General features: G+C 45.8%; 1 protein-coding gene across 3 annotated transcripts in view; it reads right to left on the bottom strand.

Annotated features, from left to right (window-relative positions):
• The window catches only part of LOC141054986 (protein mono-ADP-ribosyltransferase PARP14-like), a 73,229-nt gene that overhangs the window by 16,211 nt on the left and 34,737 nt on the right, over nucleotides 1-22,281 (bottom strand). For all 3 annotated transcript variants that reach the window (XM_073551913.1, XM_073551912.1, XM_073551911.1), the window contains 2 exons: nucleotides 19,822-19,897; nucleotides 19,250-19,399 (listed from right to left, as the gene is read on the bottom strand). In XM_073551913.1, coding sequence (XP_073408014.1) covers nucleotides 19,250-19,399; nucleotides 19,822-19,897 — 226 coding nt within the window. The remainder of the gene's footprint in view (nucleotides 1-19,249; nucleotides 19,400-19,821; nucleotides 19,898-22,281) is intronic.

Raw genomic sequence — 22,281 nt, 5'->3', positions numbered from 1 at the left:
CCAATCTGCAGCTTACAGCAGCAGAGGGCTATTATGTGCCCAGTCTGGAGCTTACAGCAGCAGAGGGCTATTATGTGCCAAGTATTGGCCTTACAGCAGCAGAGGGCTATTATGTGCCCAGTCTGGAGCTTACAGCAGCAGAGGGGCTATTATGTGCCCAGTCTGGAGCTTACAACAGCAGAGGGCTATTATGTGTCCAGTCTGGAGCTTACAGGAGCAGAGGGCTATTATGTGCCAAGTATTGGCCTTACAGCAGCAGAGGGCTATTATGTGTCCAATCTGCAGCTTACAGCAGCAGAGGGCTATTATGTGTCCAGTCTGGCGCTTACAGGAGCAGAGGGCTATTATGTGTCCAGTCTGGAGCTTACAGGAGCAGAGGGGTATTATGTGTCCAGTCTGGAGCTTACAGGAGCAGAGTGCTATTATGTACCAAGTATTGACCTTACAGCAGCAGAGGGCTATTATGTGTCCAGTCTGGAGCTTACAGCAGCAGAGGGCTATTATGTGTCCAGTCTGGAGCTTACAGGAGCAGAGGGCTATTATGTGTCCAGTCTAGAGCTTACAGCAGCAGAGGGCTATTATGTACCAAGTATTGACCTTACAGCAGCAGAGGGCTATAATGTGTCCAGTCTGGAGCTTACAGGAGCAGAGGGCTATTATGTGTCCAGTCTGGAGCTTACAGGAGCAGAGGGCTATTATGTGCCAAGTATTGGCCTTACTGCAGCAGAGGGCTATTATGTGTCCAGTCTGGAGCTTACAGCAGCAGAGGGCAATTATGTGTCCAGTCTGGAGCTTACAGGAGCAGAGGGCTATTATGTGCCAAGTATTGGCCTTACAGCAGCAGAGGGTTATTATGTGTCTAGTATGGAGCTTACAGCAGCAGAGGGCTATTACGTGTCCAGTCTGGAGCTTACAGCAGCAGAGGGCTATTATGTGTCCAGTCTGGAGCTTACAGCAGAGGGCTATTATGTGTCCAGTCTGGAGCTTACAGCAGCTGAGGGCAATTATGTGTCCAGTCTGGAGCTTACAGGAGCAGAGGGCTATTATGTGCCAAGTATTGGCCTTACAGCAGAAGAGGGCTATTATGTGTCCAGTCTGGAGCTTACAGGGGTAGAGGGCTATTATGTGTCCAGTCTGGAGCTTACAGCAGCAGAGGGCTATTACAGTGCCTTGCGAAAGTATTCGGCCCCCTGGAACTTTTCAACCTTTTTCCACTTATGCTTCAAACATAAAGATACCAAATGTAAATTTTTGGTGAAGAATCAACAACAAGTGGGACACAATTGTGAAGTTGAATGAAATGTATTGGTTATTTTATATTTTTGTGGAAAGTCAAAAACTGAAAAGTGGGACGTGCAATATTATTCGTCCCCTTTACTTTCAGTGCAGCAAACTCACTCCAGAAGTTCATTGTGGATCTCTGAATGATCCAATGTTGTCCTAAATGACTAATCATGATAACTATAATCCACCTGTGTGTAATCAAGTCTCCGTATAAATTCACCTGCTCTGTGATAGTCTCAGGGTTCTGTTTGAAGCACAGAGAGCATCATGAAGACCAAGGAATACAACAGGCAGGTCCGTGATACTGTTATGGAAAAGTTTAAAGCTGGATTTGGATACAAAATGATTTCCAAAACTTTAAACATCCCAAGAGCACTGTGCAAACAATCATATTGAAATGGAAGGAGTATCATACCACTGCAAATGTACCAAGACCCGGTCATCCCTCTAAACTTTCATCTCAAACAAGGAGAAGACTGATCAAAGATGCAGCCAAGAGGCCCATGATCACTCTGGATGAACTGCAGAGATCTACAGCTGAGGTGGGACAGTCTGTCCATAGGACAACAATCAGTCATACACTGCACAAATCTGGCCTTTATGGAAGAGTGGCAAGAAGAAAGCCATTTCTCAAAGATATCCATAAAAAGTGTCGTTTAAAGTTTGCAACAAGCCACCTGGGAGACACACCAAACATGTGAAAGAAGGTGCTCTGGTCAGATGAATCCAAAATCAAACTTTTTGGCAACAATGCCAAACGATATGTTTGGCGTAAAGGCAACACAGCTCATCACCCTGACCACACCATCCCCACTGTCAAACATGGTGGTGGCAGCATCATGGTTTGGGCCTGCTTTTCCTCAGCAGGGACAGGGAAGATGGTTAAAATTGATGGGAAGATGGATAGAGCCAAATACAGGACCATTCTTGAAGAAAACCTGTTGGAGTCTGCAAAAGACCTGAGACCGGGACGGAGATTTGTCTTCCAACAAGACAATGATCCCAAACATAAAGCAAAATCTACAATGGAATGGTTCACAAATAAACGTATCCCGGTGTTAGAATGGCCAAGTCACAGTCCAGACCTGAATCCAATCGAGAATCTGTGGAAACAGCTGAAAACTGCTGTTTACAAACGATCTCCATCCAACCTCACTGAGCTCGAGCTGTTTGCCAAGGAAGAATGGGCGAGAATTTCAGTTTCTCGATGTCCAAAACTGATAGAGCCATACCCCAAGCGACTGCAGCTGTAATCACAGCAAAAGATGGCGCAACAAAGTATTAAGTTACAGGGGCCGAATAATACTGCACGCCCCACTTTTCAGTTTTTGACTTTCCACAAAAATTTAAAAATAACCAATAAATTTCGTTCAACTTCACATTTGTGTCCCACTTGTTGATTCTTCACCAAAAATTAACATTTCGTATCTTTATGTTTGAAGCATGATATGTGGGAAAAGGTTGAAAAGTTCCACGGGGCCAAATACTTTCACAAGGCACTGTATGTGTCCAGTATGGAGCTTACAACAGCAGAGGGCTATTATGTGTCCAGTCTGGAGCTTACAGCAGCAGAGGGCTATTATGTGTCCAGTCTGGAGCTTACAGCAGCAGAAGGCTATTATGTGTCCAGTCTGGAGCTTACAGCAGCAGAGGGCTATTATGTGTCCAGTCTGGAGCTTACAACAGCAGAGGGCTATTATGTGTCCAGTCTGGAGCTTACAGCAGCAGAGGGCTATTATGTGTCCAGTCTGGAGCTTACAGCAGCAGAGGGCAATTATGTGTCCAGTCTGGAGCTTACAGCAGCGGAGGGGCTATTATGTGTCCAGTCTGGAGCTTACAGGAGCAGAGGGCTATTATGTGTCCAGTCTGAAGCTTACAGGAGCAGAGGGCTATTATGTGTCCAGTCTGGAGCTCACAGGAGCAGAGGGCAATTGTGTCCAGTCTGGAGCTTACAGCAGCAGAGGGGCTATTATGTGTCCAGTCTGGAGCTTACAGGAGCAGAGGGCTATTATGTGTCCAGTCTGGAGCTTATGTGAAGTACAGTATTCAGATGTACGGGACATCTTGTTCTCTGGGATCCATTTTTGTGCTTGCGACGCCATTTTGTTGTTTACGAGTTAAATTTTGTAACTTAACTAGATGAAAGTTCACGGCTGTTATGAAACCAGACTGTTCCAGCTTGTACAAGATATGAGATGAGACCCTAAAAGAATGTGCTATTGTTCTATATTCTACGTCACGCAGCTAGGGACATATTCCGATTTTTTTGAAATACTATTGGCTTAAATGTATTACGATTCTATAGGTAGCTGTATACTTTGCATAATTAAGCAGAATGCTATGTAATGTGAGATTCAGTAAAAGGGCTCAGTGATCTGCCTGGATCCTCCCGTACAGAGACCCCCCCGTCTCCGTGTGGTCATTCCCAGTTGCTAGCAACGCCCTGTGAATTAATTAGGAAATCACTGGATCAACCGTGAAGGGTTAATTTAGCCCTCCCTAAATAGCTCCCTCGACAGCTTGGCGCCCAACGGGGGGCCCCCGAACAGGGACGCCTCTGCCCCCGGAGGACAACAAGACAAAGGACCCACGGAGCGGACACAGGTGCTGGAAAATTGGGACTGATCACCCCCGACGGCAACCACGGTAAGTTGGCAGTTAAACTGTTCAGACTGACCATTGGTGTGGTTTTCCTGTGCTTGTTGCTGCAAAGAGGATCTGAGGTTTGTCCCCTGGTGGGGTGATTCATGGGTGGAATCATATAGAGGTGTAGTCCCGTTGGGGGCCCAGTGCTCGAACCGTACCTCATAAGGGACGGACACCCCGGATTGACCAGTGATTGTGACTCTCTTTATAGTGAAAATATCCTGAAATTCCCGATCATTATTAGTATTGGGGGTGGTGATGTGATCGAAGATGGGTAGGATACGTAACTCAGATATATATATATATACATATATATATATATATATATATATATATATATAATATATATATATATATAACCAGAGGTGTCCGGAGGGATAGTCTGAGACGCCCTCCTCCTTTCACTGAGTACCGCGAATTTTGGGCTTCCCAGAGGGGGTTGACCCGGTGGAACAAACTGAGACGGCCGCTCCAGTATTGTGCACAACTGAAGTAAGGATATTTAGCTGTAAATGAGAGAATCCGTGGAAGGAAAATAAGAATTTTGTGGCTTGGCACATTGTGTGACAAAGGTGTTAGGAAGAACAGAGAAAGTGAATTCTGATTGTTTCTGTTACTGCTATGTTGAAGAAGGAAAAATTGTCTATTATGACAGGGACGGGATGTATTGTGGTTCAAGCAAGTGACTGTGGTGTGAGGAAGTGATTGGTTAAGAAAGAACTAAGATTGATACTAATGTGTCAGGCAAATAGTTAAAAGTGATGATTTGAAAGAAGAAGTTTCCCTGCTAGATGATAAGGTCCCTCCCCAGGAAATCAAGCCTCTCCTCCCGACTGTAAGCTCTGTGCCCCTTAACCCTAAGGCACCGATGTATCCTGGACTACCGAAACTCAGTATGCCCCCACCCTATCATAGAATCGTAAAGTTGGAAGGGACCTCCTGGGCCATCTGGTCCAACCCCCTGCTCAAAGCAGGATTCGCTAAATCATCCCAGTCAGATGTCTGTCCAGCCTCTGTTTGAAGACTTCCATTGAAGGAGAACTCACCACTTCTCGTGGCAGCCTGTTCCACTCATTGATCACTCTAACTGTCAAAAAGTTTTTTCTCATATCTAATCTGTGTCTCCTCCCATTCAGTTTCATCCCATTGCTTCTAGTCTTTCCTTGTGCAAATGAGAATAAAGTTGATCCTTCTACAATGTGACAGCCCTTGAGATATTTGTAGACAGCTAATAAGTCTCCTCTCAGTCTTCTGTTTTGCAAACTAAACATTCCCAAATCTTGCAACCTTTCCTCATAAGACAGGGTTTGCAGACCGGTCACCATTCTGGTCGCTCTTTTCTGAACTTGCTCCAGTTTATTGATGTCTTTTTTAAAATGTGGTGCCCAAAACTGGACACAATATTCCAGATGAGGTCTGACCAAAGAGGAGTAGAGGGAAATAATGACTTCACGTGATCTAGACTGTATGCTTCTGTTAATACATCCTAGAATTGCATTTGCCTTTTTTGCTGCTGCATCACACTGTTGACTCATATTCAGTCTGTGATCTATTAGTATACCCAAGTCTTTTTCACATGTGCTGTTGCTTAGCCCTATTCCTCCCATTCTGTATATGCTTTTTTCATTTTTATTGCCCAGATGTAGTACTTTGCATTTTTCCTTGTTAAAAACCATTGTTAGTTGCTGCCCACTTCTCCAGTTTATTTATATCTTTTTGAATCCTCTCTCTCTTCTCTAGTATTAGCTATCCCTCCTAGCTTTGTGTCATCAGCAAATTTAATCAGTTTACCCTCAATTCCTTCGTCTAAATCGTTGATAAAGATGTTGAACAATACAGGGCCCAGGACAGAGCCCTGTGGTACCCCTCTTGAGACATTCTTCCAACTGGATGTGCAGCCATTTACGACCACTCTTTGGGTCCGATCACTAAGCCAGTTTTGAATCCACCTAACAGTTGCCTTGTCCATTCCATACTTAGTCATTTTTTCAATAAGGATTGTATGAGATACTTTGTCAAATGCTTTGCTGAAGTCAAGATATACTATATCTACAGCATTTCCTTGATCCACCCAATCAGTGATTCCGTCATAGAAGAAAATTAAGTTAGTCTGACATGACTTATTAGATACAAACCCATGCTGACTCTGTTTAATCACTTCATTCTTATCCAGGTACTGACATACATGTTGTTTAATAATTTGTTCAAAGATCTGGGTGGATCTGTGCTGTATGTGTAGTTACTAATCCTCAGTGGAGAGAGGTCTGTTATAATGGTGGCACAAGAAGACCGGGTATTGCAGCCCCCACCTTTCCTTTGTTGAATGCTGACGGTACCTATTATCATCCGCAGCCAGCCTCAATCCCCGTTCACCCGATCCAGAGGAAAAATGAAAAAAAAAAAGTTTTCAGAAGACTTTAACCCGCTCTGTTCAGCAGAGAAAGAAACAAAAAAAAAAACAAGCTAGCAGCCAGCAGCTGCTCCAACCCCTACCATTGTGCCAACAACAGTTAATATGGACAGTTATGCCACAAGGGGTCCAAAACAGTCCCAACCAGTTTTCAAAAAAAATATGAGCAGGTGTCTTTTGCCATTGCTGCCATTGTTAGCCTCCTTAAGTAACTTGCAGCACTGAACTGTCAGGTTTCGGCCTCGAGACTTCCGTTCTGCCTTGGTCAAGTGATGCTCTTGGGTCACTGTCTCCTTCAGGGTGCCAGACACCTCGCAGAAGAAAGAAAAATAGCTGTCAGCTCCCTTCCATTCCCAAAAGATTAAACTGAACTCCAGCGTTTTCTTACGCACTTATTGTTGTCAGTGGATACCGGATGCATCCCGCATAATGCAACCCCTTTACAACGCCTTGAAAGACGGTATAATGAACTATAAGGAAAGATGGCAGTGATGAGGATTACCTCCAACATGATGGTTCCCAACTTCTGACTGAAGAAACAGCTACTCCACCAAATGTCAGTGAGAATCCACTCCCAAATCCCGATCTGGTGTTATACACGGACGGTTCAAGATATGCTGACGAGTTTGGTAGATTCCACACGGAATACGCTGTTACCACAGAGGACACTGTAGTGCACGCAGCTGCGCTCCCGCCCTCACAGTCCGCACAAGAAGCCGAACTTCAGGCTCTATCTACTGCATGTACTTTGGCCAAGAACAGACGGGCTAATATACACTGTGTTCCAAATTATTATGCAAATGATATTTTTCTCTGATTTTCCTAAATAGTCGGTACAAATGACAGTCAGTCTAATAAAAGTCATCACCCGTTAGAGTATACATCAAATTTTATTGAAGAAACCTCCCAATAATAACAGTATAATCTCCAAAATGAATAAAAACTCAAATTGCACTGTTCCAAATTATTAGGCACAGTAGAATTTCTAAACATTTGATCTGTTTTAAAGAACTGAAATTGTTCATTTGTGGAATTTGCAGCATTAGGAGGTCACATTCACTGAACAAAAAAGCTATTTAACTCCAAAACATCCTAACAGGCCAAGTAACATGCTATCATAGGAACCCTTCTGTGACGTCACCTTTACAATTCTTGCATCCATTGAACTTGTGAGTTTTTGGAGAGGTTCTGCTTGTATTTCTTTGCATGAAGTCAGAATCGCCCCCAGAGCTGCTGTTTTGATGTGACCGGCCTCCCACCCTCATAGATCTTTTGCTTGATGATACTCCAAAGGTTCTCTATAGGGTTGAGGTCAGGGGAAGATGGTGGCCACACCATGAGTTTATCTCCTTTTATGCCTATAGCAGTCAATGACTCAGAGGTATTCTTTGCAGCATGAGATGGTGCATTGTCATGCATGAAGAGGATTTTGCTCCTGAAGGCACGTTTCTGCTTTTTATACCATGGAAGACAACTGTCAGTCAGAAACTCTATATACAGTACTTTGCAGAGGTCATTTTCACACCTTCAGGAACCTTAAAGGGCCCCATCAGCTGTTTCCCCATGATTCCGGCCCAAAACATGACTCCTCCTCCTTGCTGAAGTCGCAGCCTTGTTGGGACATAGTGGCCATCCACCAACCATCCACTACTCCATCCATCTGGACCATCCAGGGTTGCTCGACACTCATCAGTAAAAAAGACTGTATGAAAAATAGTCTTCATGTATGTCTGGACATACTGCTACAATTTCTGCTTGTGAACACTGTTTAGGGGTGGCCGAATAGTAGGTTTATGCACCACAGCAAGCCTTTGAAGGATCCTACACCATGAGGTTCGAGGGACTCCAGAGGCACCAGCAGCTTTAAATATCTGTTTGCTGGTTTGTAATGGCTTTTTAGCAGCTGCTCTCTTAATCCGATGAACTTGCCTGGCAGAAACCTTCCTCATTCTGCCTTTCTCCGCACAAACATGTCTGTGCTCAGAATCAACCACAAATCTCTTAACAGTACGATGGTCATGTTAAAATTTTTGGGAAATATCTAATGTCTTCATCTCTTGACCAAGGCTTTGCACTATTTGATGCTTTTCAGCAACAGAGAGGTCCTTTTTCTTTCCTAAATTCCATGAAACCTGTGCCCTGCTTAATAATGTGGAACATCATTCTTAAGTAGTTTTCCTTTAATTGGGCTCACCTGGTAAACTAATTATCACAGGCGTTTGAGATTGATTTCAGTGATCCAAAGAGCCCTGATACCCAATACCATCTATGAGTTTATTTGAAAAACAAAAAATTACATCTTTATGACACTTAAATCCAATTTGCATAATAATTTGGAACGCAGTGTATACACGGACTCACGGTATGCATTTGGTATTGCTCACGATTTTGGGGCTTTATGGGCCAATCGAGGGTTTATTACTACTGCCGGAACCCCAGTGAAAAATGCTGAAGCTGATAAAACCCTCATGGACTTGATCAAATTACCTACTCAGGTGGCCATTATCAAAGTTAAGGCGCACGGTCCTAGGACCAGACCACAGACTGTTGGCAACGCATTTGCGGATATGCAAGCAAAAGCCGCCGCTCTCTTACCTGTTGAACCAACCACACCAACTATGGTGACCACACGCTCTCAGCGTAAACAGTTACAAGAAGCACTGACCCTACAAGAACCTGATGATCTACAACAGACTGAAGTTTTCTGTCGGACCCCGCGAGACCGCTTAATGACGATGCAGAGAAGGTCTCCAAAGGAAGAGGTGAAGCAATGGAAGACTGATGGGACACGTATGGATAATGGTCTCTGGAAAAGGACCGACTTGTGTGTCTCCCTAAGCGGATGTACCCTGCTATTGCCACATGGGCCTACACATCGAGGAAAGAATCAGGCCCTCGCACTGGTGCAAAAATTCTACTGGGCCCCGGTTCTCCAGTTGGCCGGAAGCATTCCCTGTTACCAACATGACTGCAAAAACCACAGCGAAGAAACTGGTGATGGAAGTTATATGCAGATATGGGGTTCCAGAAGTTGTTGAAAGTGATCAAGGTCCGGCCTTTTCTCCTCATGTGTACCAAGAAGTTCTGACAATGCTTGGATCCACTGTAGCCCTCCGTACTCCGTACCACCCACAATCCAGTGGGAAAGTTGAGAGGCTGAAAGGCACAAAGAAGGGACAATTGACCAAAATGATGCAGGAGACTACGGCTCCATGGCCAGAGCTCCTACCCATTGTACTATACCACATCCGTACTACCCCTATTGTAAAACATGGCCTGTCCCCATATGAGATATTGTTTGGTACTAGGCCCCAGTTGCAAATTTCCAGCCTCAGCAGTTATCAGAAGAAACTGACTGTGCTGTTCAATGTGTTATTCAGCTTAGTAAACATCTTGCTAATACCCATGCTTTAGTTTCCTTTTCTTTTCCAGATTCAGCAGAAACCGACACCTGTCATAACCTGCAGCCTGGTGATTTGGTAGTCGTGAAGAGGCATGTCAGGAAGCACGGACTAGAACCCTTGTATGACGGTCCCTATGAAGTCCTCCTCATCACCCAACAAGCCAATAGCAAATAAAGGGGCGTAATGTTTTGGTTTTTCGCATTTTTCATATTATTATTGATAACCGCATGGGACAGCCTAAATTCCCCAACGTCCTTGAATAATAAGTTTATACAACATCATGAAAAATTACTGAGAGATTTGTTGGATAATTCCCAGTCTCTGGCAGACTGTTGGATCTGCAGGTATTCACCAGTGTCAGCCACAAGCATCCCCTTTTTGGCTATCCCGCTTCCACCAGAGGAGTTATTTGCTTGGACTGACTGCTCTGACACACTCGCTAATAATGCCACAGATAATGCTAAGTTATGGAATTTAACTGTTGGTATACCTATTGTGGGATGGGTGGGATACCCCTGGTGACAAGGTAACCTTTCAGGAAGTAATACACAACTTCAATATTTGGCCTACAAAGGAGGGGCTTGGGTCCCTAAGAATAAGACTAGTCTAACCAATCTGGGGCAAGTTCCAACGTATGGTCTACAAGTCAGTTTCAACGTAACTTCACACTCTACTGACGCCTTCAAACCAATATTGTTAGAAAGAAGGTTACATAATATGTCATGGGAATTTTCTAATTTGTTTCCCCAGGGTTCTAACAAAACCTGTGCCAGTATTCCTGGCAATATATCTTGTAATGAGTCCTCTGAATATGTGCCAGGAACCCCCACTTGTGGAAATCCTGATGTAGGTGATTGTAGTCCTTTAGGACAATCTCCAGCTTGATGTATGCTTCAGAATGCATCTGCATTCATAGACTTAGTTCATAGATTGGTGCTGCAACATTCAGCCCTATGGGATTTACCTGATGACATGTTCTGGGTATGTGGAGACAATGCTTATAAATGGTTGCCAGTAGGGGTAAGAGGTACTTGTACTCTGGGTCGCTTGACCCCGGCCACCTTTGTTATTCCAAACAGTTGGATACACAGGCTATACCCAAACATACATTATACAAAAGAGCTGCGGACAATTCACCCCGCCCTTCAGGGAGACCACATATAGTGCAGATGAGTGTGGCTAATAAAATTGTCAGTTCTATTTTCATTTACCCAATGATTACACAAATGTGGGATAAATTGGTTAGGGCCACAGACTATCTAGATGATCAAATTTGGGATATACTGGACATACTTAACACTACTGTTGCTGTCCAAAATCAAATTATTATAGTCACTAATCAACATCCTATAATGCTGGACTACTTAACAGCAGCACAAGGTGGTATGTGTCAGGTCACTGGACCCGCTTGCTGTCATTATATAGATCCTAACAGAACTATGAAGTTAAAGTTAGAAGATGTTCAAAGACTCAGAGATCAATACGATAAAGACAGTGATCGTACGAAGGACAGTTGGTGGTCAGACACCTTCTCCTTTCTCAATCCAGCCAATTGGTTTAAGGGAATTGGGGGCTGGATAGCTGGGATCTTACAGAGCTTGTTACACATTGCTGCCTGTATCCTTGTTGTATATGTGATACTAAAACTTGTTCTTTGGTGTATTCCTGTATGTATTAGGAAATTCTGCACTAAGACAGCTAATGATGATACCAAAGGTGTCGTTGCCCCTGCTCTTCTCGGCACCGATCTCAAAAGGCTACTTGATGAAGATGTTGAAGCCAAGCGCATGGCTACTTACAAAAGATCCCCACCACCGTCATCAAAAATTGTTATTAATGAATTGCAGTACACAGGGGGGACGGGTGCGCCGCGACAGCCATGGCTGATAACACGGCATCAGTCACGTGAAGACCAGTACCCCTCGAGCTGTTAGCTTGGGATAGCACCTCTGATGCTGCATTTGTGTTAACAAAATTTATCTAGGGGGGAATTGTGAAGTACAGTGTTCAGATGTACGGGACATCTTGTTCTCCGGGATCCATTTTTGTGCTTGTGACGCCATTTTGTTGTTTACGAGTTAAATTTTGTAACTTAACTAGATGAAAGTTCACGGCTGTTATGAAACCAGACTGTTCCAGCTTGTACAAGATATGAGATGAGACCCTAAAAGAATGTGCTATTGTTCTATATTCTATGTCACGCAGCTAGGGACATATTCCGATTTTCTTGCAATACTATTGGCTTAAATGTATTACGATTCTATTTGTAGCTGTATACTTTGCATAATTAAGCAGAATGCTATGTAATGTGAGATTCAGTAAAGGGGCTCAGTGATGTGCCTGGATCCTCCCGTACAGAGACCCCCCGTCTCCGTGTGGTCATTCCCAGTTGCTAGCAACGCCCTGTGAATTAATTTGGAAATCACTGGATCAACCGTGAAGGGTTAATTTAGCCCTCCCTAAATAGTTCCCTTGACACTTGCAGCAGCAGAGGGCTATTATGTGCCCAGTCTGGAGCTTACAGCAGCAGAGGGCAATTATGTGTCCAGTCTGGAGCTTACAGGAGCAGAGGGCTATTATGTGTCCAGTCTGGAGCTTACAGCAGCAGAGGACTATTATGTGTCCATTCTGGAGCTTACAGCAGCAGAGGGCTATTATGTGTCCAGTCTGGAGCTTACAGCAGCAGAGGGCTATTAGGTGTCCAGTCTGGAGCTTACAACAGCAGAGGGCTATTATGTGTCCAGTCTGGAGCTTACAGCAGCAGAGGGCTATTAGGTGTCCAGTCTGGAGCTTACAGCAGGAGAGGGCTATAATGTGTCCAGTCTGGAGCTTACAGCAGCAGAGGGGCTATTATGTGCCAAGTATTGGCCTTACAGCAGCAGAGGGCTATTATGTGTCCAGTCTGGAGCTTACAGCAGCAGAGGGCTATTATGTGTCCAGTCTGGAGCTTACAGGAGCAGAGGGCTATTATGTGTCCTGTATTGGGCTTACAGGAGCAGAGGACTTTAAGTGACCAGTGTGGAGCTTACAGCAGACAGCTATTATGTGTTCATGAGTGTCTTCATGTGTACAAAGCGTCTCCATGATTATATACTGCCTCCATGATTACAAAGTGCCCCTGGGCTTATATACTGCCTCCATGATTGCATAGTGCCTCCATGATTCTATACTGCCTCCATGATTACATACTGCCTCCCAGCTCATATAGAGCCTGTGATGGTGTGATATGTTATGTGGATGTCATTTTTTGTATATTCCTATTTTTAACAATTCCAGTTATTTTCATAGTGTTTTTCTTATTACATTGTAAGTCTACAGCCTCACTGTATCTGTCTCTTGATGACCCCCTGTAGTGCATTAATCCCTAAGGCCTTTTGTTCTCCTCTGGGAGGCAACTTGTTTGACTACCCCTGGACAAGGAAGCGGGTGGGGGGAAGAATGGCAGCTGGACAAGTCAGTTCCGGTAGAGACAAGATGGTGAAAAGGCTGCATTTCAGAGAGAAGGACCCATTTTTATCCTCTGGTGCTAGAGTGTTTTGGAATCTCGTTTCCCTGTACATATTATCCTGATACTGGACTGCATTCTTATTCTGGACTATCTTATCCTTTGTGTTGTGGACTGAATATGGACCTTTTCGTATTTTTGCATGAATAAAGGTCTTGGAATTGTTCACTCTTCGCTTGCTCTGTTGATTGTGTGATACCAGAGAAGGACCCCGTGACAACTGGTGGCAGCAGTGGGATCAACAGAGCGTCACCCAATGGAGAACGACCCACAGAGTGAGTATAGAAATTGGACTGTATGCAGTTTACAGGGGAGAGCCAGAGACCTGGGCCTGAACTACCAGGGACTGACTAAAGAGGCCTTAATCGATCTACTGGTGGGCGCTAGCTCGGCCACCTCCTCCCAGATGACAATCACACCTCACAATCCTAGGCCCCAACAGTTCCGACCACGACCTGGGGGTATTCACAGAGAGGAGGTGTTATGGGTTTGGGCAACCTGGACATTTGCAGTCTGGCTGTCCCTCCAGGATTCGGAGGGAGCCCCACGCAGCCCCACCTCGTCCAGTGCATCTTGTACATTCCACCACACCTGAGGAAGAGCTACCACCACCCCCACCAGAGTGGACCACCGACTACGGCACCATAGATACCCCTCCTGGAGTGTACGGACTCCGGCCTCTGTCCTTTAGCTACTCAGAGCAACGGCAACGCCACCTGCAGGATGTCTTTATTGATGGATACAAAGTGTCAGGATTTAGAGACACGGGGGCATTCTTGACTATCGCTGACCCCCGTGTGGTTCGACCCGAGGCAATTTACCAGGGTCCGGGAATTCCCATTGTCCTGGCGGGCGGTGCCCGCAAATATATACAGCGAGCTTCTGTGCGTTTGGATTATGGTTGTGGAGAAACACTGTGTTGGATTGGAGTTATGGGAGGACTTCCTGCAGATATCCTCCTTGGGAACGACATTGGGGAGTTACAGTGCCAATTTGTGGGAGCAGTCACCCGACTACAGGCCCTTCAAGCACTACGTCATCCGGACCCCACCGGGGAGCAACCACCACGAACCGCATCAGAGTCGGTAAGCAATACTTTCGCTGCTACTACATTGGGAGAGTCTTGGGACAGAGAGGAGTTTAGGAGAGAAATAGAGGGTGACACTACCTTAGCAGCCCTTAGGCGAAAGGCAGAAACTGGGCACATGGGAGATAATGGGGATGGCTTCACTCGAGAAAACGGACTGTATTATCGTGTAACAAAGGGCAGTGACCAGGGCAACCCTGACGCAACGACCAGGCAACTCATTGTCCCTCAGAAGTACAGGGCACAGCTACTTCAACTGGCCCATGACTTCCCCTTGGCTGGGCATCAAGGGAGAAAAAGGACTGAAAAGAGACTCACCTAAAGTTTTTACTGGCCGGGCGTCTCGGTCGGTAGCCCATTATTGCCGAACCTGTGATGTGTGCCAGCGAATGCTGCATCCAGGAGCTCGACATAAGGTACCCCTGCAATCCCTGCCCATAATTGAGGAACCATTTCAACGTGTAGCCGTCGACATCATAGGTCCTCTGGCCCACCCCAGCAGGTCAGGGAAAAAATATATCCTGACCGTGGTGGATTATGCCACTAGGTATCCTGAAGCTGTGGCCCTGTCCAGTATTACAGCAGTAAAGGTAGCCGAGGCCCTTGTTACCATATTTACCCGGGTAGGGTTTCCTAGTGAAATATTGTCGGATCAAGGCACTCAGTTCATGTCAGATCTGGTCCAGTCCCTATGGCATACCTGTGGTGTTCGAGCCATTCGCAACACCCCATACCACCCGCAGACCAAAGGACTATGTGAACGCTTTAATGGAACCCTAAAAAATATGCTGAGGGCTTTTGTTGACGTTGAAAAATACTGGGAAAAGTACCTGCCACATCTCCTCTTCGCCTATCGGGAGGTTCCCCAAGAGTCCACAGGGTTCTCTCCCTTCGAACTACTGTTTAGCAGGAAGGTCCGTGGGCCTCTCACTCTTCTGAAAGAACATTTGGAGGGAGACATCTCAGATACCGGAATGCCCATCGTTCCCTATGTTCTAGAGCTCAGAGACCGTCTTGCCCAGCTAGCTACCTTCGCTAAAGAACATCAGCGAATGGCCCAGTCCAGACAAAAAACCTGGTATGACCGTAATGCCAGGAACCGGGAATTTATGGAAGGACAGCAAGTGCTCATGATTACTGCTTCCCCTGCCAACAAGCTTCAAGCAGTGTGGGAAGGCCCTTACCAGGTTGTCAAGAAAATTAATGACACTATGTTATTGCCCTGGACTCTAGTGGTCGACGACAGAAAACCGTCCACATTAACATGCTGAAAGACTACCACAACCGATCTCTGCCTGTTCTAGCTGTCTGCCACCCCCCTAGTGATACCGCCGCCGAGGAGTATCTCCCAGATCTCCTCCAGGTTGCCCAAGCGGGAGGATCACTGGAACAAGTGCCCCTGGGCTCCCATTTATCGGATATACAAAAGGACGATATTGTCGCCGTACTAAGGCCGAGGGCTGCTGCTTTCTCCTCAAAGCCGGGGAAGACTACTCTCACCAGTCACCATGTGGAAACCCCCGGACAACGCCCCATCCAGCAGGCTACCTACCGGGTTGCAGAGGCTGTTCAAGGCATGATAAAGAACGAACTGGAGGAGATGAAACAACTGGTCCCCAAGAAGGATGGTACAACACGATTCTGCGTTGATTACAGACGACTAAATGATGCCACCAAGAGTGATGCTTATCCCATGCCCAGGATTGATGATCTATTGGATCGTCTGGCCAGTGCCCAATTTGTGACCACGTTAGACTTGAGCAAGGGGTACTGGCAGATACCCCTAACGGAGGACGCTCGGGAGCGCTCAGCCCTCATTACTCCATTTGGGCTTTATGAGTTCCTGGGAATGCCCTTTGGGATGAAAAGTGCCCCCGCTACTTTCCAGAGACTGGTGGATCGACTGTTACAACAATGTCAGGACTTTGCCTGTGCTTACTTAGACGACATCGCCATTTTTAGCACAACCTGGGAGTAGAGTTGAGCGACTTTGGTCGGATCGGGTTTCATGAAACAAAATTTGTTTCAGATGAAACTGGTCCGACTAGGGCAAAAAAAGTCGGAGTTTCGTCCGAAACCCGACCCCAATGCAAGTCAATGGGAAATAAAAGTCGGCATTGAGTGGATGAATGTCATCCGCTCAATGCCGACTTTTATTTCCCATTGACTTGCATTGGGGTCGGGTTGCGGAGGAAACTCCGACTTTTTTTGCCCTAGTCGGACCAGTTTCATCTGAAACAAATTTTGTTTCATGAAACCTGATCCGACCAAAGTCGCTCAACTCTACCTGGGAGGAACATCTTAAACACTTGGGCATAGTGCTGGACTGTATCCTTACTGCAGGACTGACCATTCGCCCTGATAAGTGCCAAATAGGGATGGCTGAGGTGCAGTACCTCGGGCATAGAGTAGGGGGTGGGACACTAAGGCCTGAGCCTGCCAAGGTGGAAGCCATTAGCAACTGGTGCAGACCCCAGACTAAAAAGCAGGTACTTGCGTTTTTAGGAACTGCTGGTTACTATCGCAAATTTGTTTCTAATTTCAGCACCTTGGCCAAGCCCCTAACCGACCTGACCCGCAAGAACATGCCTAGGAATGTGACGTGGACGGCATGCGAGGATGCCTTTTCAGCGTTAAAGACTGCCCTCGTCACTGCTCCTGTCTTGGCTGCCCCGGATTATAAACGCAGGTTCCTCGTGCAGACAGATGCATCCACCTTTGGGATTGGGGCAGTACTTAGCCAAGTGAACGCTGCCGGAGAAGAACATCCTGTTGCTTTTGCCAGTCGGAAACTACTGGATCGGGAAGTTGCCTATGCCACTATTGAAAAGGAGTGCCTTGCCATCGTATGGGCGCTAAAAAAATTGCAGCCCTACTTGTATGGCAGAGACTTTACAATTGTTACAGACTACAACCCCCTCACATGGCTGAACCGCGTATCAGGGGACAATGGAAGATTGCTGCGGTGGAGCTTGTCCTTACAACCCTACAGCTTCTCCATCCAATACAAGCGAGGAAGCCAACACCAGAACGCCGATGGACTGTCTCGACAAGAAGAACCATAGGCTCCCCAGGCCGACCTACCCCTGCCACTGTACAAGGAACTATAAATAACTGAGCAATGTGGACTAAAGTGAGCAGGCCAGAGGTCTGTGTAGACCTCATGGCGTGCTCACTTATTATGGGAGGGGAGAGGTTGTGATGGTGTGATATGTTATGTGGATGTCATTTTTTGTATATTCCTATTTTTAACAATTCCAGTTATTTTCATAGTGTTTTTCTTATTACATTGTAAGTCTACAGCCTCACTGTATCTGTCTCTTGATGACCCCCTGTAGTGCATTAATCCCTAAGGCCTTTTGTTCTCCTCTGGGAGGCAACTTGTTTGACTACCCCTGGACAAGGAAGGGGGTGGGGGGAAGAATGGCAGCTGGACAAGTCAGTTCCGGTAGAGACAAGATGGTGAAAAGGCTGCATTTCAGAGAGAAGGACCCATTTTTATCCTCTGGTGCTAGAGTGTTTTGGAATCTCGTTTCCCTGTACATTTTATTCTGATACTGGACTGCATTCTTATTCTGGACTATCTTATCCTTTGTGTGGTGGACTGAATATGGACCTTTTCGTATTTTTGCCTGAATAAAGGTCTTGGAATTGTTCACTCTTCGCTTGCTCTGTTGATTGTGTGATACCAGAGAAGGACCCCGTGACAACTGGTGGCAGCAGTGGGATCAACAGAGCGTCACCCAATGGAGAACCACCCACAGAGTGAGTATAGAAATTGGACTGTATGCAGTTTACAGGGGAGAGCCAGAGACCTGGGCCTGAACTACCAGGGACTGACTAAAGAGGCCTTAATCGATCTACTGGTGGGCGCTAGCTCGGCCACCTCCTCCCAGATGACAATCACACCTCACAATCCTAGGCCCCAACAGTTCCGACCACGACCTGGGGGTATTCACAGAGAGGAGGTGTTATGGGTTTGCGCAACCTGGACATTTGCAGTCTGTCCCTCCAGGATTCGGAGGGAGCCCCACGCAGCCCCACCTCGTCCAGTGCATCTTGTACATTCCACCACACCTGAGGAAGAGCTACCACCACCCCCACCAGAGTGGACCACCGACCACGGCACCATAGATACCCCTCCTGGAGTGTACGGACTCCGGCCTCTGTCCTTTAGCTACTCAGAGCAACGGCAACGCCACCTGCAGGATGTCTTTATTGATGGATACAAAGTGTCAGGATTTAGAGACACGGGGGCATTCTTGACTATCGCTGACCCCCGTGTGGTTCGACCCGAGGCAATTTACCAGGGTCCGGGAATTCCCATTGTCCTGGCGGGCGGTGCCCGCAAATATATACAGCGAGCTTCTGTGCGTTTGGATTATGGTTGTGGAGAAAAACTGTGTTGGATTGGATACTGATACTGGACTGCATTCTTATTCTGGACTATCTTATCCTTTGTGTGGTGGACTGAATATGGACCTTTTCGTATTTTTGCCTGAATAAAGGTCTTGGAATTGTTCACTCTTCGCTTGCTCTGTTGATTGTGTGATACCAGAGAAGGACACCGTGACAGAGCCTTTACTTGACAGTTTCTTAGGGGTCCCGCAGTGGTGGGTATTCCCTCAGGGCATAGAGTGCTATTAGTACCCAGACCTCTTATGCTCTCTGTGGTTTGCGGACTCTTGATAGTGATCGCTTCGCTTTGGGCTCTGCTGAATTTGTTATGATTTCATTAGCAGTCATTTGTTAATCACACCCTCCAGGCGGGATGTGTTAATACTGAGGACGCGCCCTGTCACAGACAACAGCAGGGGACTTTATAGCTTAATACTGGGATGGGGGCAGTTCCCATAAGGTCCCGATATACCGCTACATACCCCAAGGTTTCTCTGATATCTTGGGAACCTCACCTGAGTACAGAGTAAAGCTGCTATTGGAGGAGTTGATGAGGACCTCGGCCCCTTCTTTGGTGATGTCTCCTGTCTTGATCTGGAAGGCCAGCGCCCCGATCCTCATCTCATGAACTCCCAAAGACGAATTTGTGACTGTTCCACAGAAAACTGCAAGACAGAAAGAAGTCGGGGGACATCTGCTGAAAATCCGGCCAAATCTACAGTGAACCTGAGTGCAGTGTGGGGCGGTAATACGGCGGAACGTGATGGCACTCCAGCAGTGGGCTGAGCCCCGTCTGCCGTACAGGGGGCTTTCATTGTCACCGGTCACTGGTGCGACATTCCTAATTACAGGGATCATGACTGAGCCAGGATCAGCCCCCGGGGGTCTCTCAGAGCTCACAAGACCAAGACTGCTGCTTGCCAGCCGGCCACGGCTCCTGCAATACTGACATCTATTCTGCAAAGGAAAAAGTCTCCAGCAGAGACTGACAGCAAATCCTGGGAAGTTGTGATTAGCACTGAAGTTCCCCTAAAAGGTGTCAGGTTCGTGACATGTAGAGAAAAATAATGATCTTCCCAAAACTTACTGGAACCCGACTTAAAGCTCTGCTTCTTGCCTGAGGAGCCACCATCCATGGAACTCACCAAATGATCGGTGAACGCCTGCAGGAGGAACACAGAGATATACTGGTTTATATGGATTGTTGCACCCACTAATGTACACAGGGGGACAGTATAATAGGAGTTATATTCTTGTACATAAGGAGCAGTATTACAGTAGTTACGGTGCCTTGCGAAAGTATTCGGCCCCCTGGAAATTTTCAACCTTTTCCCACCTATCATGCTTCAAACATAAAGATACCAAATGTAAATTTTTGGTGAAGAATCAACAACAAGTGGGACACAATTGTGAAGTTGAACAAAATTTATAGGTTATTTTAAGTTTTTGTGGAAATTCAAAAACTGAAAAGTGGGGCGTGCAATATTATTCGGCCCCTTTACCTTCAGTGCAGCAAACTCACTCCAGAAGTTCATTGTGGATCTCTGAATGATCCAATGTTGTCCTAAATGGTGATGATGATAAATATAATCCACCTGTGTGTAATCAAGTCTCCGTATAAATGCACCTGCTCTGTGATAGTCTCAGGGTTCTGTTTGATGCACAGAGATCATCATGAAGACCAAGGAACACAACAGGCAGGTCCGTGATACTGTTGTAGAATCATAGAATCGTAGAGTTGGAAGGGACCTCCTGGGCCATCTGGTCCAACCCCCTGCTCAAAGCAGGATTCGCTAAATCATCCCAGTTAGATGTCTGTCCAGCCTCTGTTTGAAGACTTCCATTGAAGGAGAACTCACCACTTCTCGTGGCAGCCTGTTCCACTCATTGATCACTCTAACTGTCAAAAAGTTTTTTCTAATATCTAATCTGTGTCTCCTCCCATTCAGCTTCATCCCATTGCTTCTAGTCTTTCCTTGTGCAAATGAGAATAAAGTTGATCCTTCTACAATGTGACAGCCCTTTAGATATTTGTAGACAGCTATTAAGTCTCCTCTCAGTCTTCTCTTTTGCAAACTAAACATTCCCAAATCCTGCAACCTTTCCTCATAAGACAGGATTTGCAGACCGGTCACCATTCTGGTCGCTCTTTTCTGAACTTGCTCCAGTTTGTTGATGTCTTTTTTAGTGGAGAAGTTTAAAGCTGGATTTGGATACAAAATGATTTCTAAAACTTTAACCATCCCAAGGAGCACTGTGCAAGCGATCAGATTGATATGGAAACCGTATCATACCACTGCAAATCTACCAAGACCCGGCCGTCCCTCTAAACTTTCACCTCAAACAAGGAGAAGACTGATCAGAGATGCAGCCAAGAGGCCCATGATCACTCTGGATGAACTGCAGAGATCTACAGCTGAGGTGGGACAGTCTGTCCACAGGACAACACTCAGTCATACACTGCACAAATCTGGCCTTTATGGAAGAGTGGCAAGAAGAAAACCATTTCTCAAAGATATCCATAAAAAGTGTTGTATAAAGTTTGCAACAAGCCACCTGGGAGACACTAAACATGTGGAAGAAGGTGCTCTGGTCAGATGAAACCAAAATCAAACTTTTTGGAAACAATGCCAAACGATATGTTTGGCGTAAAGGCAACACAGCTCATCACCCTGAACACATCATCCCCACTGTCAAACATGGTGGCAGCATCATGGTTTGGGCCTGCATTTCTTCAGCAGAGAGAGGGAAGATGGTTAAAATTGATGGGAAGATGGATGTAGCCAAATACAGGACCATTCTTGAAGAAAACCTGTTGGAGTCTGCAAAAGACCTGAGACCGGGACGGAGATTTGTCTTCCAACAAGACAATGATCCCAAACATAAAGCAAAATCTACAATGGAATGGTTCACAAATAAACGTATCCAGATGTTAGAATGGCCAAGTCACAGTCCAGACCTGATTCCAATCGAGAATCTGTGGAAAGTGCTGAAAACTGCTGTTCACAAACGACCTCCATCCAACCTCACTGAGCTCATTTCAGTCTCTCGATGTACAAAACTGATAGACAAACCCCAAGCGACTGCCGCTGTAATTGCAGCAAAAGGTGGCGCAACAAAGTATTAAGTTAAAGGGGCTGAATAATATTGCACACCCCACTTTTCAGTTTTTGAATTTCCACAAAAATTTAAAATAACCAATAAATTTCGTTCAACTTCACAATTGTGTCCCACTCGTTGATTCTTCACCAAAAATTTACATTTGGTATCTTTATGTTTGAAGCATGATATGTGGGAAAAGGCTGAAAAGTTCCAGGGGGCCGAATACTTTCGCAAGGCACTGTATGTTCTTGAACATAGGGGCACTATTATAGTATTTCTGAAACCTTGCCGCACAGCAGGATCCGTGCGCTCCAGGAGGAGGTGAGCAGACACTAAACATTTTAGTATATTTTCACTATTATAGTAGTTATATTCTTGTACGTAGGGGCAGTATTATAGTAGTTATATTCTTGTACATAGGGGGCAGTATTATAGTAGTTATATT

The sequence above is a fragment of the Dendrobates tinctorius genome, unplaced genomic scaffold (assembly GCF_039654945.1).
Source record: "Dendrobates tinctorius isolate UK_male_01 unplaced genomic scaffold, ASM3965494v1 ptg000182l, whole genome shotgun sequence".
NCBI classification, from domain to species: domain Eukaryota; kingdom Metazoa; phylum Chordata; class Amphibia; order Anura; family Dendrobatidae; genus Dendrobates; species Dendrobates tinctorius.
This window is presented reverse-complemented; position numbering and strand designations above follow the sequence as displayed.